The sequence below is a fragment of the Lonchura striata genome, chromosome 1, assembly GCF_046129695.1.
Source record: "Lonchura striata isolate bLonStr1 chromosome 1, bLonStr1.mat, whole genome shotgun sequence".
Classification (NCBI taxonomy): Eukaryota; Metazoa; Chordata; class Aves; order Passeriformes; family Estrildidae; genus Lonchura; species Lonchura striata.
In genome coordinates, this window is record NC_134603.1 from 38,920,723 (window position 1) to 38,944,082 (window position 23,360).

General features: G+C 41.0%; 1 protein-coding gene across 6 annotated transcripts; it reads right to left on the minus strand.

Annotated features, from left to right (window-relative positions):
- Positions 1 to 8,266: 8,266 nt before the first annotated feature.
- CHCHD7 (coiled-coil-helix-coiled-coil-helix domain containing 7) lies at positions 8,267 to 23,267 on the minus strand. 6 transcript variants are annotated; one of them, XR_013340022.1, is made up of 5 exons: positions 23,095 to 23,263; positions 20,314 to 20,391; positions 19,648 to 19,746; positions 18,426 to 18,908; positions 8,267 to 15,366 (listed from the first exon to the last, which is right to left on the minus strand). XR_013340022.1 is itself a non-coding variant. In XM_021555679.3 (5 exons), exons 3-5 carry the CDS (start codon positions 20,365 to 20,367, stop codon positions 18,807 to 18,809), a joined length of 255 nt encoding a protein of 84 aa, XP_021411354.1. In that variant the 5' UTR covers positions 20,368 to 20,391; positions 22,184 to 22,372; positions 23,095 to 23,267; the 3' UTR covers positions 8,267 to 18,806. The 6 variants fall into 6 exon arrangements, 2 of the variants coding, with proteins under 2 accessions (XP_021411354.1, XP_021411353.1); XR_013340018.1 differs by having other exon boundaries at positions 8,267 to 16,754; XR_013340019.1 differs by having other exon boundaries at positions 16,631 to 18,908.
- Between the last annotated feature and the right edge of the window lie 93 nt (positions 23,268 to 23,360).

Genomic DNA, 23,360 nt, shown 5'->3' on the forward strand with positions numbered 1-23,360 from the left:
GGGGCTTAGCCTTTTCTCAAGACTAAGCAGTCCAGAAAACTCAACTTCTCCTTGTATGGCAGGTGCTCCACTATCTTAATTATCTTTGCAGCTCTTCACTGGACTCACTGAGTATATGCAAAAACTAGTTATGAGTATATTAATATCTCCTAAAGACTGATTTCTGCACTAGACTGAGCATGCATAATATGTCATACAGGGCTTTAGTAGAAAATCTCTGCTTGCTAGTGTCCTAGTAGGAGTACACAAATAATGGCTTTTATATAAATGTGCTGCTACTACATTGAATATTGTGGTCACTGGTAAATTACATGATGTACCTGGAGGATAACAGCCTATCCTGTGATGGCTTTTATCTCCCCCATCTCCTATGATGCCATGACAGATGTAGAGTTGTATCCTGGAGGTCAAACAGCACGCATCTTTCCTCTGTGTTCAGAAGGTTGCATGGAGCAAGTGTTTGGATCTTCAACTGAGATATAAATGTCTTGAGATAAAAGTTGGCTTACTTCCACCATAACAATGATCTTGACTGATTAGTTTCCTGATGCCAAAAAAGAGTCTTTCCTTCAGTTCTTGACAAGAAAACTCATGGAAGGATCACTATGACACCCAAACAAGAAGATAAAACTTGGAAAGGAACAGCATATATTTTGTGACAGCATAATGTCTGACTGCTGGAAGGTATACCAGGCAGCTCCCACAAAAGAATTGTTGGTTTCATGGCCATTGCCTGAAATTTTAAATAGTCTCTCCCCAAAAATGTCTGTCCCAGTTTTGATTGGGATGGCTGCATTGGCCTAATAATAATGGTTATGGTGATTCAAATGCAATCCATGGTATTTTATTACCTGCTGTATTTCTTTTCCACGTGAGATCATATTCCTGTGGTAGCAGAAGACTTGCTGTCTCCTAATGATTCAAAACATGGAGAACATAGTGCCAAGAAACATCAACTTGATTAAATCCTCTGAAGAAGATTGAGAAGGAAAACAACCAAAAAGCCAGCAGCTGAGATACAAGCTCCATTATTATTTTATGAATTTGGAATTCATACCTAGGAGCTATGTGTACCTGCTTGGAATCTGGTGTTCATGGTGGTCTGGTTTCATTTTAGGAAGGAGCCAAGCAGGTACCTCTTCTCTGGTAACTTTCCTAGGGGCAGTTGATTGTCCAAAGATGCTTGTGTGGTCTGCATGCTTTGCTATGCAGCTGTTCAAAGCCACAGGCTTCATAAAATAAGCATTTTAACAAAATAACTTAGCTTCTCACACTGACATTTTATTTGCTGTGACAATCAAGATAAATGTGTTTGGATCCATAGATATCAGATATTCTAGGAAAATGCAGGATTACTGTCTCACAGGTGACACTTAAAAATATGTTATCAATGGCCAGGTAGGTGGGGTAGCACTACAAGCAGAGACTTGTGTCCACTCACTGTATGACACGCTTTCTCTCCAGTCTTAGGTGTCTCCAGCTTGATGATATTTTCACTGCCTTTCAAAGCCACCAAGCTCACAGCCTGAAGTTCTGTGAGAACAAAGAGAGTCTGTGGCCTATGGCTGAGGAAAACATAGCTCTGTCTAGGGAAGAAAAGTGGAAAAAAAATCACACCTTCTTTCTTTGCCCTTGGCAATATCACACTAGGAGGAGCACCCTCAGGATTGTGACAGACATGTTCAAGACAAAGGAGTGACAAAGGCAGAAGTCCTATGCCATGGTGCTCTGCGTTGTCGCATCTGCTAGATAGCTACTGCTTGATTAAAACAAACCTTGGTTCTTGGTACAGCTGTGTTGAGAAATTTCACCCCTTATCCAAGGTCAGGCAAAGGAAAAGTTGTTCTGTAGGACTTGTAGTGGAGTAGTTTTCCACAATCCCTGCCCAGGAAGGAAGAACCCTAAGATATATTGTTACACTTCTTCCTTACCATGTCTTAGGGTCCAGAGGCAGCAACCCCGGCTTTGGCACAGAAAGAAGAATCAACAGGGCCAGAACACAGGTGGCAACAGGAACACTGTCAGGACATGCAGCCAACAACAATTAAAGAGGTTCTTGCTAAACAAATTTGGCCTGTTGGCAGCATAAACTTCATGTCTAGAAGGTGCCACAGTCTAAGCTACGTAACCTGGGTGATGGTGCAGTCCCCCTGGGCAGCTATCTGCTTCATCTCTATTAACTGTATTGCTGTAAAGGCAGCTTGCTCAGAGATTAATGCTAGGTGATACATGATAGCTGAAGAATCTGTTGAGCACACAATCTTTAGTGATTGTTCGCCAGAAATGGGAATTTTTTGTTGGAAGATTAACGTGGAAGATCATCTCAATATTAATTCTAGAAAACACACTTTGCATTATTTATTGTCTGCATATTTCTGTCCTGATAATGATGATTAATCCTGAAGCACACTCACACAATGCACCATGCACAGCTAATAAAGTTACAAAACTGATTTGAATGATGCTACAGTTATTGCAGAATGTCCTACTTGTGTTTTGTGGAGCTTCTGACAAATTAAGAGAAAGCTGTCAATTCTAAGTAATCACATCTGTCAAGGGTGTTGTATCCAGAAGAAGCAAATATCACTAGAATAGCCCGGGGAGGTGCTTGTTTGAAGTGTTTCCTTCAGCAAGTATGTAATTTCTACCCTCTGGTATTTAGTCAGTCTCTAACAGAGGATGGGAGTAATTGACAATGTGCCTAGCTGAAATTTCTGTGTTAAAATTTCCTAAAAGAAGGAATACCACGTTAATTCCACCAAAAAGAAAATAAGAATACTTGAAGCAGCTAGAGCCTGCTGTAGCAATTATCTCCACCGTCAGCAAGAGGCAGAAATCTGTTTCCAACTTTGCTTCTGAGCCAAGGGCTTGGAAGACAGCTATGAAAGTAATTTATTCAACCTTTATTTTTTCCACATTGACAATGAAATGTCTGACTGCCCTCTTTCATGCTTTTAGATCCAGCAAATTTTATGTGCAATGACATTTATAACAAAATTTTAGGGATTTTGGATTGGTCCTTAGCGTTCAGATAATTGAAAATACAAAGGTGGTTTTTTTTGGTTTTTTTTTGATTTTGTGTATGATTGTAACTCTGCCTGTCTAAATGGGTCAGGTTTTCAGCTCCCATTCAAAGGAGCTGAGAGAGCACTGAAACAATCACTTCACATTCAAGAAACAATGTCCTGACATCTGCATTTTCCTAGATTTGGAATGAGGCAGCTATGTTTGTTGGAAGAGAACTACAGTGTCCAAAGTGGAAAACCCCCTTAGAAAAGAAGACAGGAGGAGTGATACACCTACCCCCCGCAGCCCCCTGAAGTTACCAGGCCAGCCCAGATCTGCAAGGCCTTGGGGGAAAGTGTATCAGGAGCTGGGCAAAGATTCCAAAAGAGGCTCCAACCCCCGATGTGGTCCAAGATGTTTATTCCATAGGAGAAAGGGGGAAAGAGAGAGAACCAGAAAGGGACAGAGCCTTATCTAGGCTCAGTACAGGAAGGGCTACTTGGTTCCCAGCCAATTGATTCAGCAAAGGAAGGAAGGGTCAAACTAACAGGTCGCATCTAAAGGGGTCTCTGGGGAGGGATAAACCATTCCCCAGAGCAGTACAACAGAGGAGGGATAAAAAAAGTGAGGAATTTTAATTCATCAGTTCAAATGACAATCCACTAAATATGTGGAAAGTACAAGAAAAGAGGGAAGGGTGATACTGGTGATGTTACTGATGAGTAATTAGTCAGTATATGGTCTTCTTCTGGGATGTATCAGAAGACTTCCTTTTGGTCCACAGGATTCTTGAAGGCTGGATCGGTTTCTATTGTTCTAGAGAATTTCCTGACCTAAAATAGGGGTAGTTTTGCATTGTGTCTCACAAACAAGGTATTTTGTAAAAAGGATAAGCACTTCAGAAAAGTGGAATATAGGATATATATAAATAAAAATAAATAAATAAATAAATATATATATATATATATATATATATATATATTCACACTTCAAATACACAGATAAGAAGTATAATGTTTAGATTTTGTTTTGATTCTGCATCCACAGAGGTATAAAGAGGTATAAAGAGACAGACAGGAAAGTTTCCAAGCCTATCCCCATTTAAAAGTCTTTTCAACTAGTTTTTGCAATTTAGTACACTGTACCAGGTTTGAGATTTACATCTGAAGATGAGTAGTGACTTGTCTGTCAGATTAAATAATCTGTTATCCCAAGCATTTTATGGGATAGCACCTCTGACTGCTAGGAACCTAGACTAAGGAGACAGTGGCATGTTTGCAGCATTTATTTTTATTCAGACAACCATAAGCCTAGCCATTTTAACATTATTTTTCAGAACATGGCATAGAAACAATGGATTTTTCACATCCACAGGAAGAGCTATTGTATTATTTCCAGTGTGAAGGTCTGTCCTGTATTATTCTCTTCTTTATACATGCTTTTTTATTTTGTTGTATTACAGCAGAAAAAACCACAAAGACATAGCTGGATTATCTACCCATGCTCTCCACTCGAGTTATAGATTGATTTGTTTGGGTTTTTTGGTTTTGTTTGGGTTTGTTTTTTTTTTTTTTTTTTTAATAGTGTTACCTTAAAATCCAGAAAGTAGCAGTTGAAGTCCAAGGAGATCAAGAGAACAAGCTAAGGGATAAATTCAGGGTTCACACAAGTTCTTTGAGGGTTTTGAAGGAGACAGAATAGAGCAGTAAATTATGCCTTTACAACCAAATACAAATTCTCAAAACTATGTTGAAGCATGTGATCTTGCCACTTTGACATCCAGGAAATCACCCCAAGGAAATCTACAATGTCCATTCTTACGTGCCTGTATGTAAACCATTAGAACTTCTGTGGTAGCTAATGAAGTTCAGGATTCATTAGAGCTTCACCCCTGTGTATTCCATTAAACCTGTTTTGGGAGATATTCTGCCACAGAACTGGTCTCCAGATTTTATACACCTCCTAATGTTTTTTAGGATATTTTCACATCAATAGTCACATTAATCTTTTAAACTGTAAACCAAATATAATCTGAATAAAGAATTACTTGAATTGAGGAAGGGACTTAGAAAATGTGGTAACTAAAATAGTCTTTTCCAGAGACTGAGGTCAAGGAGTGCTAAAAGCTTGTGTTTTTTTTCCTAAATGGGGAAGTAAGTATCCTTTTTCTTTCCCCACTGTAAGCAGGCAAGAATTTTTTACTTTTTTTGGGATGCATTGAAAATATCTGCTCATTAGGGGCAGAATGGCCCTGCATCTTTCATAAAGCAAATAGTCAGGGCACTGCGTCAGTGACTTAGTAGCACTTCAAGATTTCTGGAAATTCCTTGGCTTTCATCCTATTGCCACTCCCTAGCTGGACTGTAATGAGGCTTGGATGGAAAATTTTAAGAACCTTTGTATTTTGCCTGCACAGAGAAAGGACTGCTATAAATTGACTACTGTTACCTTGGATATTTTTAGAGAATAGCAAATTTGATTGATTGTATCTGGACTATAGTCTATTAAAGTAATTGTCTCTTAACAAAAGTAATTGTCTTAGAGGAAAAAGATAAGTATCTATAAACTTGCATACACATATGTTGTGCTTAACTTTAGATTACAGTTAACATAATGTTAAATAGTTAGCTTCAGTGGTATGAAGACTTCCAACTCTAAAGTGGCTAATGGTTTGAAAAGAAATTGAGGTAGAAAGACAAAACAAAGGCAAATTACAGTCAGTACAATGTTGATAATAATTATTTGTATTTAAGATTTGTGTATGCTGTCATGCAACTAAGCACACACAACTTAGCAGCGGCTTTCCACTGAGGCTGGAATGGTATTAGAGTAGGCAGCACTTGGAGTGTGTGCACCCTTGTATTTACTTTTCTGCGTATATATGAATATTTGCACTCTGCATGAGGTGATGATTTGGATCACTAGTTCTGTGTTTAAGAACCTCAAATAGCACCAAGTTCAATGTCTGCTATTCTAGACAATGGAATATTTTTTAATATTACTAATGTGGAATACTCATAGGAAAATACATGAAGGAATGCCTGAGTAAATCCCCTCTCTGTTTTTCAAACATGCTTATCATAAGACTAGTTTAAAGACTTATTGAGAGATTATACGAGCAAACCTGGTTTATACTGGGATTCTGCCACATCTTTGGATCTTCCCCACAAAAATGTTACTAATATCAGACTTTTTCCAAGAATAAGAATTGATAGAAATATACTTGTTAGTTTACCTTGGTCCTGCCAGTTGATGAACCAACCCTCTGACTTTGCCACAATGAGAAGATACATAGATATGTAACTTCTAATAATCCTTTTTGGCTCTGTTTTCTCCACCCTACATGACAGGGAATTTAACAATCATTGTGCAGCTGTTGGTTTGAAAGAGGGTTTTGGCTCAGAAGATGCTAACAAAGATGATGATATGGAATATCTGTTGGGAAAGAGTGACCTAGATGACCAGCAAAAGAGGAGCTTTGACACTGCTATTCTCTACACACTGGTTCTTCCTTAGGGCCACATGAGAGGATTGGGGATGATCCCCTCAAAATGTCTGCTCATCAGCAGGGGCAGTTGGTGCTACTGTTGCTGAGGACAGGCTGCTGCCATATACACTACTACTATACACTGTACACTACTTCTGCCTGTACAGGCTGGGGCAGAGTGGCTGGAAAGCAGCCTGGTGGAAAGCGACCTGGAGGTCCTGGGCAACAGCATCTGACCATGAGCCAGCGTGTGCCCAGGTGGCCAAGGAGGCCAGTGGCATCCTGGCCTGTGTCAGCAATAGTGTGGCCAGCAGGACCAGGGCAGGGATTGTCCCCCTGTACCCAGCACTGAGGCCATGCCTTGAGCTCCATGTTCAGTTCTCAGCTCCTCGGATCAGGAGGGACATTTTGGTTCTGCAGCATTTTGAGAGACAGGCAACAAAGCTGGTGAAGGGTCTGGAGCACAAGTCTGATGAGGAGTGGCTGAGGGAGCTGGGGTTGTTTAGCCTGGAGCAAAGGAGGCTCTGCTGGGGCCTTATCACTCTCTGCAGTTACCTGAAAGGAGCAAGGCAGGGAGTTGGTATCTTCTCCCAGGTAACAAATGTCAGGATGAGAGCACACAGCCTTAGGCTGCGCCAGTTCGGGGGAGGTGGGGGAGGTTCAGGCTGAACATCAGAAGGAACTTTTTCTTAGAAAGGGTTGTTAATGAATGCCCAGGGAGGGGTAGAATTATCATCCCTGGCAGTGTTTAAAGAAAGATTGGATGTGACAGTGCCATGGACTAGTTGACACGATGGTGTTTGGTCATAGGTTAACCAAGCCCTCAGAGGTCTTTTCCAAGCTAAAAGATTCTGTGATTCTTTGACTATTAACATGAAGAAGATGCCAACATTGAATAGTCAAAAAGGCACATAACTCACGTAAATTAAAAATTATTGTAATAAACTAACATTGGTTTGTATCTCTAAAACAGTCTCTGTTTGTAAAAGACATTTAGACTTGCCACATAGTGACAATCAGTTTCCCATGTTTTTCTACCTAGCAGCTGGTTGGAATGTAGGGATGTAGAGCCTGGCAGTTTTCCATGTGGTTTTTAGTTTTCCTTCTGTCTTTCTCCACCACCACCAATCCAGAAAATGGTAATCTGAAATAGCAAGATTTCAGAAGGATTTTCTAGACCTCATATATTTCTCTGGAACAACCGCCCTGGTTGGAATATTCCCTTACTTTTCAGGTCACAAACAGGAAAACAGTGAAGCATCCCTTAGGAGCAGTTCTCCAGTTACATTGTACATGAGCCATTCATCAACCAGCTGTCTCATGAAGACAGCTTTTGAGCAATGCCTGTGGAAAGCCCTGTCATGAATAAGCAGTTGCACAAGGAAGATTTTTAGCAAGCAAGATTTCAATAGGCATTTTTTTTCACAGCAGTATCTGTGCAACCTTTAATAGCAGCAAATCAAGATGTGCATGCACAAAAATTCTCCCAGCTGCAGAGGATTATTCTCTTGCCAGTCTGCCTTGACAGTTCACTGTTGCTCGAGGAACTGCAGCCAAGCCAGTACTTTCAGCACTTCAGCAGGTGATTCACCAGCAGCTGAGTCATCCCTGTCCAAAGCTAGCACATGCAAAACCCAGGGAGGGGTGGGCGGCTAGGGAAGGGAAGCAAAACGAACCTTTCTCCACTAATTCATGCCATCTGGGAATGACAGCCCATAGGCCTGCAGCTTTGTTTGCCAAACATTGTTTACAATTTTTATTATGAAGTCCATAGGGATTGAGACTTAATTTTATTTAACAGTTCATCATCATTACACAAACTGTTGTTCTGGGTTTAGCTTCAGAAAACAGGAAGCAATACTCATGATTAGTTAGTCAGACTTCTTTTTTTTTTTTTTTTGCAGGCTTTTGTTGTTAAACAATTAGATGGGAAAAGTGGAATTGAAGTCACTGAGTCAGTGTTAGAGGTCTCTCTGGTGAGCCACAGAGGATGTGAGCTGTTGCAGTCTTGACTCATCACTTTGGTTGGTGGTAACCCAGGCTTACATGGGAAGTGACTTGGCTTAAATGTCCGTAACTGAACAGAAAGGCAGCAATCACAAATGGTTATCCATAAGCAGATGCTGCTTTGTTCTCAAGGCTCACGTGTTCCAGTGTTTGCACCATCACTTTAAGTGTGAAATTATGTAAGACCAGTCATTGCCCACAAAGAAGCTCTTCCCTTTAAGCTGGTTTGTTAGTAAATGTGAGCAGTCCAGTGAAGGACCCAGCAAGTGTAAAAACTGGTGGAAGGCTGAAGATGAGCTGTTCCTAGGCAATGGGATAAGGCAAAAGAAGCAGAGTCTCTTCAGCTGACAATGGTTAGCTGTTAGCTCAGCCCTTCAATTTATCTCACCTTACAATGTTTGTCTACTAATAACAGGCATCACTTAAAAAAAACAAACTAGTAATAATTTCTTGCTTTCAGTGTTCTGTGACGAATAATTAAAATACAAAACTCTGCAACATAAAGGTCCACAGTTGATTACTCCTTAACACACAGTGCAGCATAAAACCAAATTCACAGATTGTGTAATGCTTTAGAACACTTGGCTACACTCAAGACTCAATAATCACTTGATCTGTAGTTTCCACAGAACAGGAGCATTTACTGCACTTTCACTTTGACCATGCAGCCTGGGTTGAAAACAATTTCTGCCATCAAGGGTAGAGGCAAATAAAGTGAACACTCTTGTCTTCTCAAAGGCAAACTTTGGGTTTACCTCAGGACAAGCAAACTGGACTAGAACTAGGCTCCAGCTTCCCAAGAAAAGCTATTTCTCTAAGGCAACATGAGTAGAGGCAAAATACTCCTGTATCTTTTTTTGCACCAACTTCTCCAGATGGGAGAAAACTTGAATTTACCATGCAGTGCAACTTCTTAAGGAACTTGGATGAAGGTATAAGAACATGAGGAATGTGATTTTTTTTTTTTTTTCCAGCCCAGCTGGAAGAATATTGTCTTTGTGAAGAATTTAGATACAAACAGTTAAAGGACAGAATTTAAGATGTATCAAGTGGCTGGGCATTTTTACACCATAAGTATAGCCTGAGACATACCTAGAGAGCCAGACTCTCTACCTGAAGAAGAAAGGTACCAGTAATACAATCTGCATAAACACCACATTTAAGGAAAGTAGAGGAGGAAAACTTTTTTTATATTACTCTGATTTGTAATACAGAAACTCTTTTTTATGTCCTGCTGTTTCTGGGTAGGTATCGTTCTCCCAGTGTCAAACAAAGTTTACTGGACTGCCAGAATGACAGTTTCATACCTTATTACAAAGGCAGGTCCTCATCATGGCTTTTCTCAGAGGAAGGCATCCAAAAGCCCTGTGTTTCACCAACCACGACACTACTTTATTACTTCTACACTTAATACATTATCCAGCATATGCTGACTACTGTTTTGTTAGGTAGGGTCTCTCATGATACTACGTGAAATAATCTGGCAAACCAATATTAGATGTCACTACTTCAGCTATTAGACTAGGGGGTTGGGGTGGGAAAGGCTATAACCTTCATTTGGTTTCTTTGAAGAAGTAATTTTAAGTTCATTTGGATAAATACTGTGGGAGTCAACACTATCTGTGAGCTATCTGACAGGCTACCTGTTAGGCAAAATCCAAAGCACATGATCCTTAATCCAAGATCCACTGTGAAGAAAAGCATATCCCAAATACCACACATATCTTCCAGTAAAGATACAGGGAAGCAACTTCTGATAGAAGAAAACTTTTTCCTGCAATCATCTTTCTTTGGAGAAATCACAATTATAAAACATGGCCAACTTCTGTGGTACTTGGGGATACAGAAAGGTAACTTGTTGTCCAGATGTTGACATCTGTATTGAATATGGACTTTTGAAAGAACTCTGCATATGCCAACACATTCACTACCCACAAAAGGGTTTATGCACGTAAAGGTAGCACAGTGAACGGTTCCCCTTGTTAGAAACCCCAGAAATCATTGAGACTGGAAGCAGAGTCCTAGGATGCTTTCTGGTATTCTGACAATTTCCTGCTTCATCCTCTCTCTAGTGTTTGTCACTGATGGAATTAAAAGCAGCAAACAGGCTACCAAACAGCTCAACTTTCTTTGGTTTTCATGTAAAGTGATTTTTTTTTTTTTTGGGCGGGGGGGGGGGGGAAGGGTTGTGTAGCAATGTGTTGTGTCCCTTCCTTAAGGACCCAGAGGAGGAGCATCTCTGCAGTAAACACTGCTGTGCTCCCAGCAGAGCTGTCCTCTTCCAGCAGGAAACCTCCCAACACCACCAACGCCTTCCCCTCACAAACACAGCCTGAACCAGAGAGCTTTGTAAGCACCAAATCATACTGCACTAATAAACAAAAATTTCTCAGCAAAGTATCTAATTTGGCTCCATCTAGTTTGATGAAAAGAGGCTTATTAAGTCAATTTCCTTACCTAGAAATTTGCTGAATATGTTCCTGAAATGCCACATGTTGAATGTCCTTCTAAAGGCTTGTGCAAAAACATCTGTGAACCTCCTGTGTCAGGCACATCTCATCAATAGTATTAATCCCTTAATGAACAGCAAATGTTTTTTGTCTTGGGTTGGTGCAGAATTCAGCAATGTGAAAGCTGAACTGGAAATAAATCACGAGGAAAAACTTGCCCAAAGAATCATTTTCTATAAGTAAACAGCAATTCTAGACCCAAGAAAGGATGTGAACGAATCAAAATTAATCAATTAATATTTTAAGTTAGCAAATTGCTCAGATTTTAGAAACAGTATCAGCTTCTTGGGGCTTTACAAAGGCCAATTGGTAGCAATAATCAGCAACAAATGACCTCACCAGTACAATCAAAAATGACCAGCCTGCATTTCCAGACCTGTACAAACTGGTCTGATCTGTACCCATTTGGGTCAGAGAATGAGATTTCCCTGACTCAAGCAGCTGCTAAAATCCAAGTTTGCTAAAATCCAGCTTTATAGCAACTTTTCTGGCAGGCTGATTTCCTGCAGCTGCCAAACAGGAGGAGAAAGAGATACTGATGCTTTCTACCAACTCCTGGCTGGAAATTTTCCTACACAACAGAAAACGAAAGCATTTTGTGAACTCTGTCTCACAGCAATGCTAAAAGAACTGAAGTGCTACTTATTGTTATAATTGATTCTCAGGGTTATGAACATTAAAATTTAAAGGACAGAAACCTGAAAACTACTTTTGATGCTGATATAAGTAAAGACCTCTCAGTGAGCTTTTTCAGTGGATTTCTGCTCCTCTTACACCTATGCTTGCAGCACTCATTCAGTGTGAACAAATCTAGGACAAAATAGATGAGTACACCGTAAAGACTATTCAGACTGCCTAGCTGAAGGTGGATACCATCGTTCCTTCTAGATTCTATCTACTTCTAGCTGCTTACCACCTCATAAAGCACAGCAGAGAGTAAACAACCCAGGACATTCCTGGAGTGTGGAAGAAAACTTCCTAACACAGCTGATGAGGGAGCAAACTAGGGAAGACACCCTAGTTGTTTGTGAACAGAAAAGGACTGTTGGAAACCATTTGGGGCATGCAATCATGAAATGAGTTTTTGATTCTCAGAGAAGGGAGCAGATGGAGGGGTAGAAAGGAGATGTGTCCAGCAGAACTGGCACATTGGACATGCATTGGACAGGTTTTGGGCTATTTAGGAGCCTGGTTGATAGGATTGCTTTGGAAGTAGTCCTGAAGGGCAAACAAGTCCAGGAAGGCAAGACATTCTACAAGAAGAGTCCAGACCACAGGTTTTATGAGAAGCAGCTAATGGAACTGGGCTTGTTTAGCCTTGAGAAAAGGTGCCTCAATGGTGGACCTCATTGCTCTCTGCAACAACCTGAAAGCAGCTTGTAATGAGGCAAGAGTCAGTCTCTTCCCCCAAGTAACAGAAAACAGGACAAGAGGAAAAGGCCTCATATTTTGCCATGGGAGCTTTAGATTGGAGACTGAAAATTTTCTTCACCAAAAGGGTTGTCAACCATTGGAAGGGGCTGCCCAAAGGAGTGGTGGAGTCATCTTTCCTGGAGCTGTTGGAGAGATGTGTAGATGTGGTGCTCAGGGACAGGGTTTGACAGCACACTGTGTAATGCCAGGGTAGCAGTTGGACCCAATCTTAGAGCTTTGAGTTTTAAGAATCACAGCCCCTTAGTGCTCAGAGCTCTGAATAGCTAAGCCCTTTTTCAAGCACAGAAAGCTTCTGACTTTGAGAGCAGCTGTGACTTCAGAATTTGTTTCTTGCATTTTGTTGCTTACTCAGACACCCTACATTCTCCCTTCCAGCGTAGGGATACCAAGGGTGGCTGCAGCTCCACAGAGAGGTACTCAGAAGTCCAGCTGGGCTGAAGAACAACGGTTATCCCCTTTTCCTCCGGCTACTGGGCAGCTAGATACATGCTTCAGGGCAGAGGTCTGTTAGCACTAATGCTGAGGATCACACAGAGGCACCTGCTGGAGGACAGAAGAAAGGACATGGAACAGTAGTTGCTGAAGGGAGTGACTGTAAAGATGGCCATTCAAACAAGGCCTTGCAGAAAAATTAACTTTCTTTTGATCACCTACACCCTAGCAGACTTCAGTCAATCCTCAAAACTGATGAAATTTTTTTTCCATAAATCCCAGCAGTGTTGAAGTAGGAACAAGCAGTCTGTCAGCACCAAAGTGCAAAGTAGTACATGAAGGACCAGAGACTTCTGGGATTAAAGTTTCTGTCACCCATAGGCTTTTGATGTCTAAACAACACAACAGCCAACAGGTATAGAACCCTTAAGACCTTTGTATTTTCAATCTGAGAGTCAAAGGGGTTTTTCCAACATCTTGAACTGTAACCTTTAACTTAAGAACCACTTTAGTTTACCTGTCATGTAGATAAATACTGAAACACAGCATTTCTTAGACTATCAGTAACATCCATTCAAAATCCATTCAGCATTAGGAAAAATACAGCCAGAAAGTACTCAAAACTGATATTGCAGGATGTGGTAAATTCATACTGTACCCCCCACCTAAGGATTTGTCCTGCTAGCTTCATTCCATCCTTTTCTAACTTCTAGATTGAAGCAAGAAATGCATGACTGACATATTCCAACTCAGCAACTGAATTCAATTCAACTATTTAATAAAAATAGGAGAAAACGCCACCCTACTTGTAACATGCAACCACATTCACTGACCACTTCAACAGCTGCATGCAACCATGCAGACAAGGACAGCTCAGGGATTCACATGTTTCAGGGAAACAAAAATGAGATCCATGTGTGACACACTAATAAAATGTTACCAGCAGGCTATTTCCATAAAAACACTGCAAAAATCTTTTTTTGCCAAAACAATTGCAATCTTTTATCATCAATTAAAATTTTTAGATTCTTCAAAGTCAGGTGTGAGCTGATGGTCCCTATTTCTTAGTTTAAATTTGTCTTAGAGCTGTGAATTGCTTTTAGAAATGAGATATTGATTGAATATAGTATCTTAAGCATAATCTTTTTTGTCATTACACATCACCTTGTCACAATTGTTTTCCATTTGACAGACACTAGCTCAATTTTGTCCTATGCAGAATTCTGTTGTGTTCTGCCAGTCACTTGATATCAGGAAGTGTTTGTAGTGCATAGCATTTTACTGAAATAAAATAGGTAAAGACAGCTCAAGGGACTTTTAAGAGCAAGTAATGACTGAGGATTTTTAGAACCATTCTTCCAAAAAAGGATTTTGAGATAGGAGGCATTAAAGTAGAAACCTAAAGGATAGAAAAAAATTACTTATTCACAATCTGGTAGTTTGAATTACTATATATGGTACCACGTATGTCATAAAACAATTAAGTTTAACTGATCCACTGCATTTAGTTAATATAAATGCAGTACTTCCCTTTTCTTCTTCAAATCAAACAGGTTGCAATAAAAATGAAAATATTTTTGAAGTAGTCTGCTTGTTTTATTTTTTATTACTTTAATACTTACAGAACTATTTCTTCCAGTTGCCTCAGATTCTTCCAAGAAAACAAAAGCCTGCAATGGTGTACTGTTTTTCCACACAATAGTTCTTTCATAGCTATTTGGGAAGACCAACTTTAAAGAGGTAGATATTTTTAACACAAGTTAAGGGTTGTCTCAAACATTTTGTACTCTAAATTCATCTTATCTGTTCTCCAAGTTTTACCAAAAGCTCATCTATGCACATATTCCTGATAACTTGTGTGCAAAAAAAAAAAATTTCATTACAAGACCATGAAGGAGACGCAGAGCAGCAGCAGATTCAACTCACTGCCTTTCAAAAGCTTCAGCTAAATACAAAGAAATTTTCAGGACTCTAGAGGTAGACAACTTGGACTCCAATTATCCTTGTGGTTCCTTTCCAAATCAGCAAACTCTGCAATTTTGTGAGCTTCCTTTGAACATCTTCAAGAGCATAGACTCACCCAATTGTAGCAGCAGAAAACTCTGAGCCAGACAAGGCCTTGCACTGTAGGGTAACAGAAAAAATGAGATGGCCCAAATGTACAGATGGGAATCAGGATATTCACCCAGACCTGGGAAAAAGCTTACAGCTGCTGTTCAGTGCCTAGTTGTGATCAAATAACTACAGTGAAAAAATCTATCAAGGAATATATTCCAAAGCTTCTCGGGCTGTACAGAAATCTCATATTTCCCAGCAATGATTTAGACTCCTCTCCTCCTTTCCTGTTGATAGTGTAGAGACAGGGCCAATCTTTCCTTTCTATTGGATGAATTCTGCTACCTCTGTGGGAAGAGACCAAAAAAGCCTGGAAGAGTCAGTAGTGGGTGGAGTGCTTCTGTTTTCAGTCTGTTGTACAACAGCACCATCCAGCTGTCAAACAAAAAAATTATCAAGCATTAATGCTGCTATCCAGATTTGGCCCTTGTATCACAAGCAAAGTGAGTAATTAAAAGTATTTAAAAAACACCTAAAACCAAAACCCACAGGTCCCTTCCCACTGTCTTATTATATTGATCCACTGTGTTACGCTTTCTGGGCTATGTACAAGGGTGTGCTTTAGGGAAATTAAGAATGCAGCCCAGGTTTTTTTTTTTTGTCCAGTAAGAGTGGCAGACTGCAACTTACCTCTGTTTCAGTGAAGTGTGGCATGCAAGATCTCAGGTATGAGGAAAAGACCATTATCTTTGGCTCACAACCAAAGGTAGTTAATCACACTACAAAAGTTAATGGAAAAATCTCAACTCATAAGAGCCTATGTTTAAGCTATCACACTTTACCACTTCAGCTTCTGTAGTGAAAGCAAGAAAAGCAACCTCAAGTGAGGGATAAAAATAGTAAAAACTCATACTCAAGTAACAGATCACTCTTGAGAGACATTACAACATGAGGAAGAAAACTCCTTGCTCCCTCAAGATTTTATATAAATTTGTGTTATTTAACAGTAAGGAATGTACAATGGAAATAAATGGCATAGCATTCCCTACAACAGATGACTGATTACCTGAACTAAATCTACAAGGTCACTGCTTAAATTGCCCTCAGTTCTACACTAAACTCATTTTTGTAACACCCACAGGGAGCTTACTATGTACATCCACTGATGATGAGAAGTCTAATGTTAGACTACTGTTCCTGCATTACATGTGCCTTAGCAAATCCTGTGATCACACATTCTTGCATTGACATCTGAAAGCAGTAATGCATCTCCTCCTGATTTTTTGAAGGCCAGTACTTAGTTCTTTACACTTTACAAAGCAGCAAAGGGCAAATACTGTCAAAAAAACCAAAAAAACAAACAAAAAAAAACCACCCCAAACAAATAAAAAAAAAAACCACCACCAACGAAAAAACTTAAGTGCAACAGTTAACCTAAGAGAAGGAACATTTCTACACACAAAGAAAACCTGAAAGGAAATCCTAGGGTAAATGAGATAACTTTAAGGAACTTAAGGTTATGCAAAGAAGAATCAGCATACCCACTTCAAGAACAAGATGATGTTTTTCTTGCACATAAAATGCAAGCCCAGAATTTAAGATCACAGCAACAGAAAAACAGCAAGCACTAGAATAGTAGCTAAAGCCATAGGAGCAAAGAACATGTCCAAAGATACAGCAGAGGTGGCAAATGACAAACCTGTGCCAAGTAGGAGAGAAGGTGCCCTTAGACACCAAGGGAGGCAAAAAGCCAGAAAGGCAGTGAAGGCAGAAGAGTCTGAAGAGACAAAGCCCTAAGGAAGAGGACAACAGCTCCCCAAAATCTGCAGATGAACAAAAAGATCAAAGAGAGGCATGGTTAATAAGGAAGCATTATGGCTAAGCTTAATGAAAACAAGAAGTTCTCTCACTATGAAAGAGAACAGAGAATACATAACCTTCAAAAGAGCTGTATTAGAAATGACTACATCATTAGACCAGAGGCAGAACAAAGGTACTAGAAAAACACTGCAATAAGAGACCAAAATATTAAAATCAGTCAAAAAAGAACTGGTGCCAAACAGGCAAAAAAAAAAAAAAAAGGCAAGATTGGTATGTAGGAGGGTATTAAAAGGTAGCAAGGATGTGGCAGAAAGAGCAAGCCCTTGAATCTAGAATCAAAGTATCTTCAGCTCCACACACGAGGGAACAAAAACAAACAAAAAAACCACAAACAAACAACCCCCCCACCAACTAGACAACAACAACAACAACAACAAAAAAAAAATACAAAAAGAGGAAAACGTCTAAGTTTGCACTTCAGGTAAAGGCAAAGTTATTTGAAATAAAGGATCTTATGGTCTTGATGGAAGAAAGTAAATCTTCCTTGCCAGGAACTGACAAGAGAACTTGTGACATGCTTGAAGGCTGTACAGCTTTGCTTGGAGCATTGCATACTCAAAAGGCATAGGGTTACACACTCATTCCAGAGATGGCAGGATCAACCCATTTCAAAACTCATATGTAGATAGAGAGCAGAAAGGAAGAGCAAAGGAAGAGCAGAAAGCAAAAGCAGATTTGGTGGAGTTACTAGTCAGATCAAACAAGGAAACACCATAAAAAACTCAGCAAGCATAGAAATAGGCCTACAGTGGAAAGAAACAAGACAAGCCAGACAGGAGAAACATAAAGCCATGAAGTCTTTCCAAAACACTCTAAATAGAGAGACATCATTTTTACACCATCCTTCATGAGGTCAGCCAGAGTTCTGCCAAGCTGATCCCAGTAAGAACTAAAGGATTTCACATGGAACCTGAGCTCATGACAGTAGTTTTTCTGTTTTATCACAGGATATAAGCTTTTAAGCCAGGACACCAGAAAGTAAAAGGTAAAAGCCACTGTCTCCAACAGACAGCAACATGTTTACATTTATTAGTTCAATTTAGCTAAAGAATCAACCTTATTTAAGATTAGAGTACCTGTTTAAACTGAGCTTTGTAATCTCATATGAGTAAGCATTTCCAAACCCTAGGTTTCAGCTGTCCAGAGTCTTAGATAGATGTACTATAGTTAAACCTGCCATGTCACTCAGAGGATCTGTTTACATGTCTGCAAGTCCCCCCTGCCTGCCCGCCACCAAAGTATCTATTTACTATCCACAGAAATTACTATGCAGCTCAGACCTGAGGAGTTCAGTTTTATCTTCACCAGTCTCTCTGGTGAACTCTGATCTGCAAGCTTCTAACTAGTGAAGCTAGTTGAACAACACTCTCTCAGATCGCTAAGCTTCTAACTAGTGAAGCTTGCAGATCTGATTTACTGCAAGCTTCTGCTGTCACTGACAAGTGCAGTGGCAGACCCAATGACAAGCTTGTTGGATTTAGGATTTTAGTTCATGAAGTCTTATTAAAACTGGGGACACAGAATTCAACATGTGAGAACAGTGATAAAATCACACATGGTAAACCCATACTATTGAGCAGAACAGCTGAGTGCAAGGAACATGTTGCACGTACCAGTTTCTCAACCTGCTACAGTCTCAGAACTTAGAACTACACTGCAATGCTCACCGATCCCATCTTTTCAAACAGACTTTCTGCAAGTCCCATTAATTTTCTATTTAGCATTTCACAGCAAGGTAGTTTCTACTTCCAAAAGTTTCTACACAAGTTGCACTGATATGTGTATCTTCCAATAGAAAGAGGCCAGGTTCCTATGACAGGAAGTACGAACAAACTTAGGAAGTTCTATCCTGGAAAGCTCACACATTTCAAAATTTAAGATCTTATTTTAATCCAACATATGGCAACTGTAAAATCCAGTTCATAAAATGGTGACTTGCTGCTCTTAAGTCTTCATATGTACAGTGACAACAGTCAACCAATTCAGGTTTCTAGTCAGTAGGGCTTCCCCATTGATTCCAAGATTTTCTTTCTTTCTTCTGCTGAGGGCATCTCTGGTTTCACACCACTTCTCTTCCTTTGCATCATAATTCCATGCTGAAAATAGAACAAAGTGACCATGAGAACAGATTTCCCAGAATCTCTGCTCCTGAGCTCTGAATGAATAGGATTCTTAAATAGAAAAATGCTTGATATACCAAGACCCAGGTACTCTAAAAACCTGACTAGCTGACGACTAAACGTACTAGTAGTTAGCTCAAGATACCTGATAGTTTACCTTGCTGCTTCAGAATACAGTGCAAGTCTCTATGCCAGACTAATGCACAATTGTCTAAATTGTCTATAAATAGGTTTTTTTGTAATTTGTGCAAGTCTTTAAAAGCTAAACTAAAACCTCTTTACTTCAATGATATAAGGAAACAGCAGAGAAAAGTTTAACTGCACATAGATCCTCATGATACTTCTCTACCATCAAATAAGCTTTATATCAGGTTAAAGTAAACATGATACAAGCCAGTGGGAAACCAAATAACCTTACCTTGCCTCAGAACTTTTTCACTGCACCAGTTCAAAAGAGAACTTATTACTAGAAATATGTGACTCAAGTTCAGAGGAAAACATCAGGTACTGCAAGAACACTCACAATCTAAGAGAGTAATCCCAGAACAATCAAGTGAAGTACAATGATGTGCATGTGCTTAAGTCTTCCAGCGACATGTATTGATACTACCTGGACATCATTAGCTCAGTTTGAAGGGTTCAGAAAGCAGCATGTCAGAAGTAACGTACACAAAGCAAAGCAGGGAGTAAAATTTAGAAAGTTTACTGTGCTTACCCAGAATTTCCTGCAGTTTCTGTACTTCAAAAAATAATCAGTACACATATCTTTGTTATAGTTGTTGTCATTCATACATTTTGTAGTGGCATCTGTTTCCTTTAATAGGAGAAAATATACTTCAGAGCTGAGGGAAGTTACTGTACTCAGTGTTTAAATATTTTAACAAGTTGCAGAATATCTATGAAGATAGGAGTGAGCTCTTCAGATGAAAGAATACTATCAAAGAGAGCAAAGGAACACCTATTACAAAGGATCATCAGTACTTCCAAGCAGTGATTTCACTCAGCATTAGCAGAGACTAGTCCTCTTCAGACAGTAAGTGCAGAGTCCACAGAGTATTTGTTTACAATGATGCTTGGTATAACTCACAAAAGACTTTTAAAAAATAACCAAGCTTGCCTAACCAGGATTTCAGGCTCTGGTTTTAGAGACAGAAAACTTAAGAGACTGCTATCAGTTGTATTACTCCTATTTATGGGGAATTAACTTGTTATTTCATGCTTATTATAATGGATGATTTTCAGCCCTTCCCATCTTCAGACTCTTAAGAAACTTCTAATGAGAAGTGCTATAATGGCAGTGTGCTATCCACAAAACAGTCCTCTAGAAAGTGCATTATTTAATACGGAAATGTACAGACAAATCTCAATTTGATCATCTTACCGCTAGACATGGATTTATATCGTGATCTCTAAGCTTTTTTGCATGCCTGGACATTCTAGACAGAAACTCGCACCTTGGCTAGAAAGGGAAAATAAACAGGTTAAATATCTACTTTTAACAGTAACTCAGGATAAAGTCTGAAATTCAGGATGTAATAAAGGCCTTCTAGTAACACACAGTTTTGTTATATTTAAAAAAAAAAACTAAGCAAAACCCAACCTTCTTTTGCAAAGGGTTACTTCAAAAGCAGTAACAGCAAGACAACACTGGCAAGTTTAGCCCATTGCCAAGAGCGCTCACTCTCTGAAATTCCTGCAGAGAATGGAGCCACTGCAGCAGCTCTCACACCAGCCTGTGTATCATGGAGGAAGTGACCACGTGTAGGAGAAACAGCTCCATAGAAGCTGTTCACAGCCAACACACTGTAGACACTTCAGTTAAGAGCATGTGGGAGGAATGTACAAGTAAACTTTTCCAGATTTGTTCTTACTCCTTAGCTGGATCATGTCTGCATTGTCACTGAGCTTTCCCAGGTATGACAAGTGCCCAACTATCTCCTGTGCTGCTATAGCAAATATTTAATGGATAAAAAACTGGTTTCACCGCAAGGTGGGACCAGACCCACTTACACTGTGTACAACAGCTTGGATCACATTTTTTACCATTTAGTAGTTTGACACTGACTCTGTAAGCTTGAGACACACAGAGTTGAGTGCCAAGACTCTACACTGATCCAAGATGATGACATCAAGATGAACAGCAGACCCTCTTTCCCTTTACAGCTTCCTATACATTGCCTCCAGCACACATATGGCAATACAGGTATGTGTTCCAAACAAATATTAAATCTAACAAAAAATAAATTAATGTTGACCAGATGACTGCTTGAATCAATGCAATCAGAAATACAGGACAGAGGAAGTAAATTGAAGTACTGCTAATGAAGGACACAGTCTTGTTTTTCACTTTGTCAAAAAAAAAAAAATCAGTGCTAGTTCTTAACCAAGTCCTGTTTCTGTGCACATTAGAGAATGGTAAGTGCAAGCCTGCAGTAAAAATCCGTTTTGCTTAATACCAGATTAAAAAAAAAATTAAAATACTGCTCTTTGTAGCTCATAGAAAACCATGTTTTAGATGGGGTTTCCTCTTTTGATAAACTATTCCTAGCAAACAAGCCTTAGGCTTTACAAGCTGTGCATGTATACTTTCCTGGTGCTTGGAGTACTCTTTGCTTTACAAATGATCATCTTCTGCAAATGGGCCTTTAATTAACAGCATGAGGGGAGGAAACGCTTTCACGTTCCTTTGAGAACTATCCAGCACTTAAGTTAATTTCACAAGCCAGGCAAATGCTCTCTTTTTTGATGGGTGGAAGTGCATTTTTGATCAGGTACTTCCAACTCAAATGGAAACACAAGCAGGTATACTAGCATCATTACGGACTTCAAGAAAGGAAAAGGGAAGGGAGAAGTAGGAAGCAAAAGCATCATAGCACAATGCCTCACCTAACTCACCACAACAGATACAAGATTTTTAGATGTTTGCATGTATCTGTTATAACTCCGGATTGCACTGATATTACTGCCTAAGCAGACATGCCTCAAGGTGTACAGTGTCACACTGACTTCATTATTTACTCTCCGAATGAATACTTGTGAGTCATATGATGGGCCATCATAATCAGTGTTCCTTATACAGACTGTACCTGACACTTTCAGTTTTGATTATGCTACCAGAGTCTGCAACTGTGCCCGGTCTAAGGAACAGTGCACACAATCCATTAAACACCTACTTAAGGAATAAGCAGTTCAGGTTCTAATGAAGGTGCACAATGCAGAGCAGGCAAATGCTTAAGCATTCTTAGTACTACCCAAAAGGTCTGATAGCTCCTGCGCGTGTTGCTCTCTCCCCCTCTCCGAAGTACTTCAGACTTGAAACATTATCAGCTGGAAGGGCAGGCGGGTCACGCCGAAATGCTGCTGCGCGACTGAATGAGCAGTTGGGCAGGAAGCGAGCTTCCCCCTCCTCCCAGGTTCTCCGCATGTACGAGCTTCCCTTCCTGCTTCCAGATTACAGGTCAGAGCCCAACCACAACCGAAGGCTTGTCTATTCCACAGTTCTTAATTATGCTTTAACACATTAACAGTTATAAATTGTACCACAGAGAACCAGGACTGTTGCTGGTACTCTTTAACCCCAGGGCTTTTTCAGTTCATAAACCAATCAGGGCACTTTGCTACAGGCTCCTGCCCATTGAAAAGAATTTGGTCTGCTTTAAAGGCACGCATATAAATACAAATTCGCTAATTATGCCGCAATGTAGACCAGCTCAGCAAAACTTTGAACCCTGGAGCCAAGGCCGTACAAAAAGTCCCTACTGCATTTTGGGCTGTTACAGCGGCGGAGGCAGAAGGGAGCAGCCGGCGGTCCCTGGCGCGGAGCACCGCGGAGCTGCCGCCTCGCCCAATTCAGCTTCCCGGGGAGGGCCGGGGGCCGCCCGGGTGCGGAGGCGAGGCCGGCGCCCCCCGCCCGGTCCCCGCCTTCCGCCGGCCGGAGGCGCCCGGCGACCCCTTCCCCGCCCCGGGTGGGTCCCCGCGGCCGCTCCCGCCGCCTCCCCCCGGCGCTACCTGCCGCCAGGGAGCGGCGCCCGGCCGCGCCGCCGGGCCCGAGCGGGGCCGCCCCGGCCCGCGGGCGGCGAAGGTCGAGCGAGACTTCCCTCCGCCGGCCGGGAAAGGGAGGCGGCGGACGGGCACAGCGCGGGTCGCCGCCGGCGGCACTCACCTCCGTCCCCGGCCGTGTCCGCTGGAGCCCGGGGCGGGAGCGGGGCAGCCCGTCTCCAATTCGAAAGACGTCAGCGGCTCGGGCAGCGCGCTTAAGTACGGGCGCAGCCTACCCCGCTCCCGGCCCCGCGGCTCCCCCCGGCCCCGCGCCGCCGCCGCCCACGCCCCGGCGGCTCTGAGTGGCACGGCCGGGCCGCCAATGGCGGCGGCGCCGCGCCCGCCCCGGCCGTGAGCGGCGCCTCCTTCCACCAACGGGGCGGGCGGCGC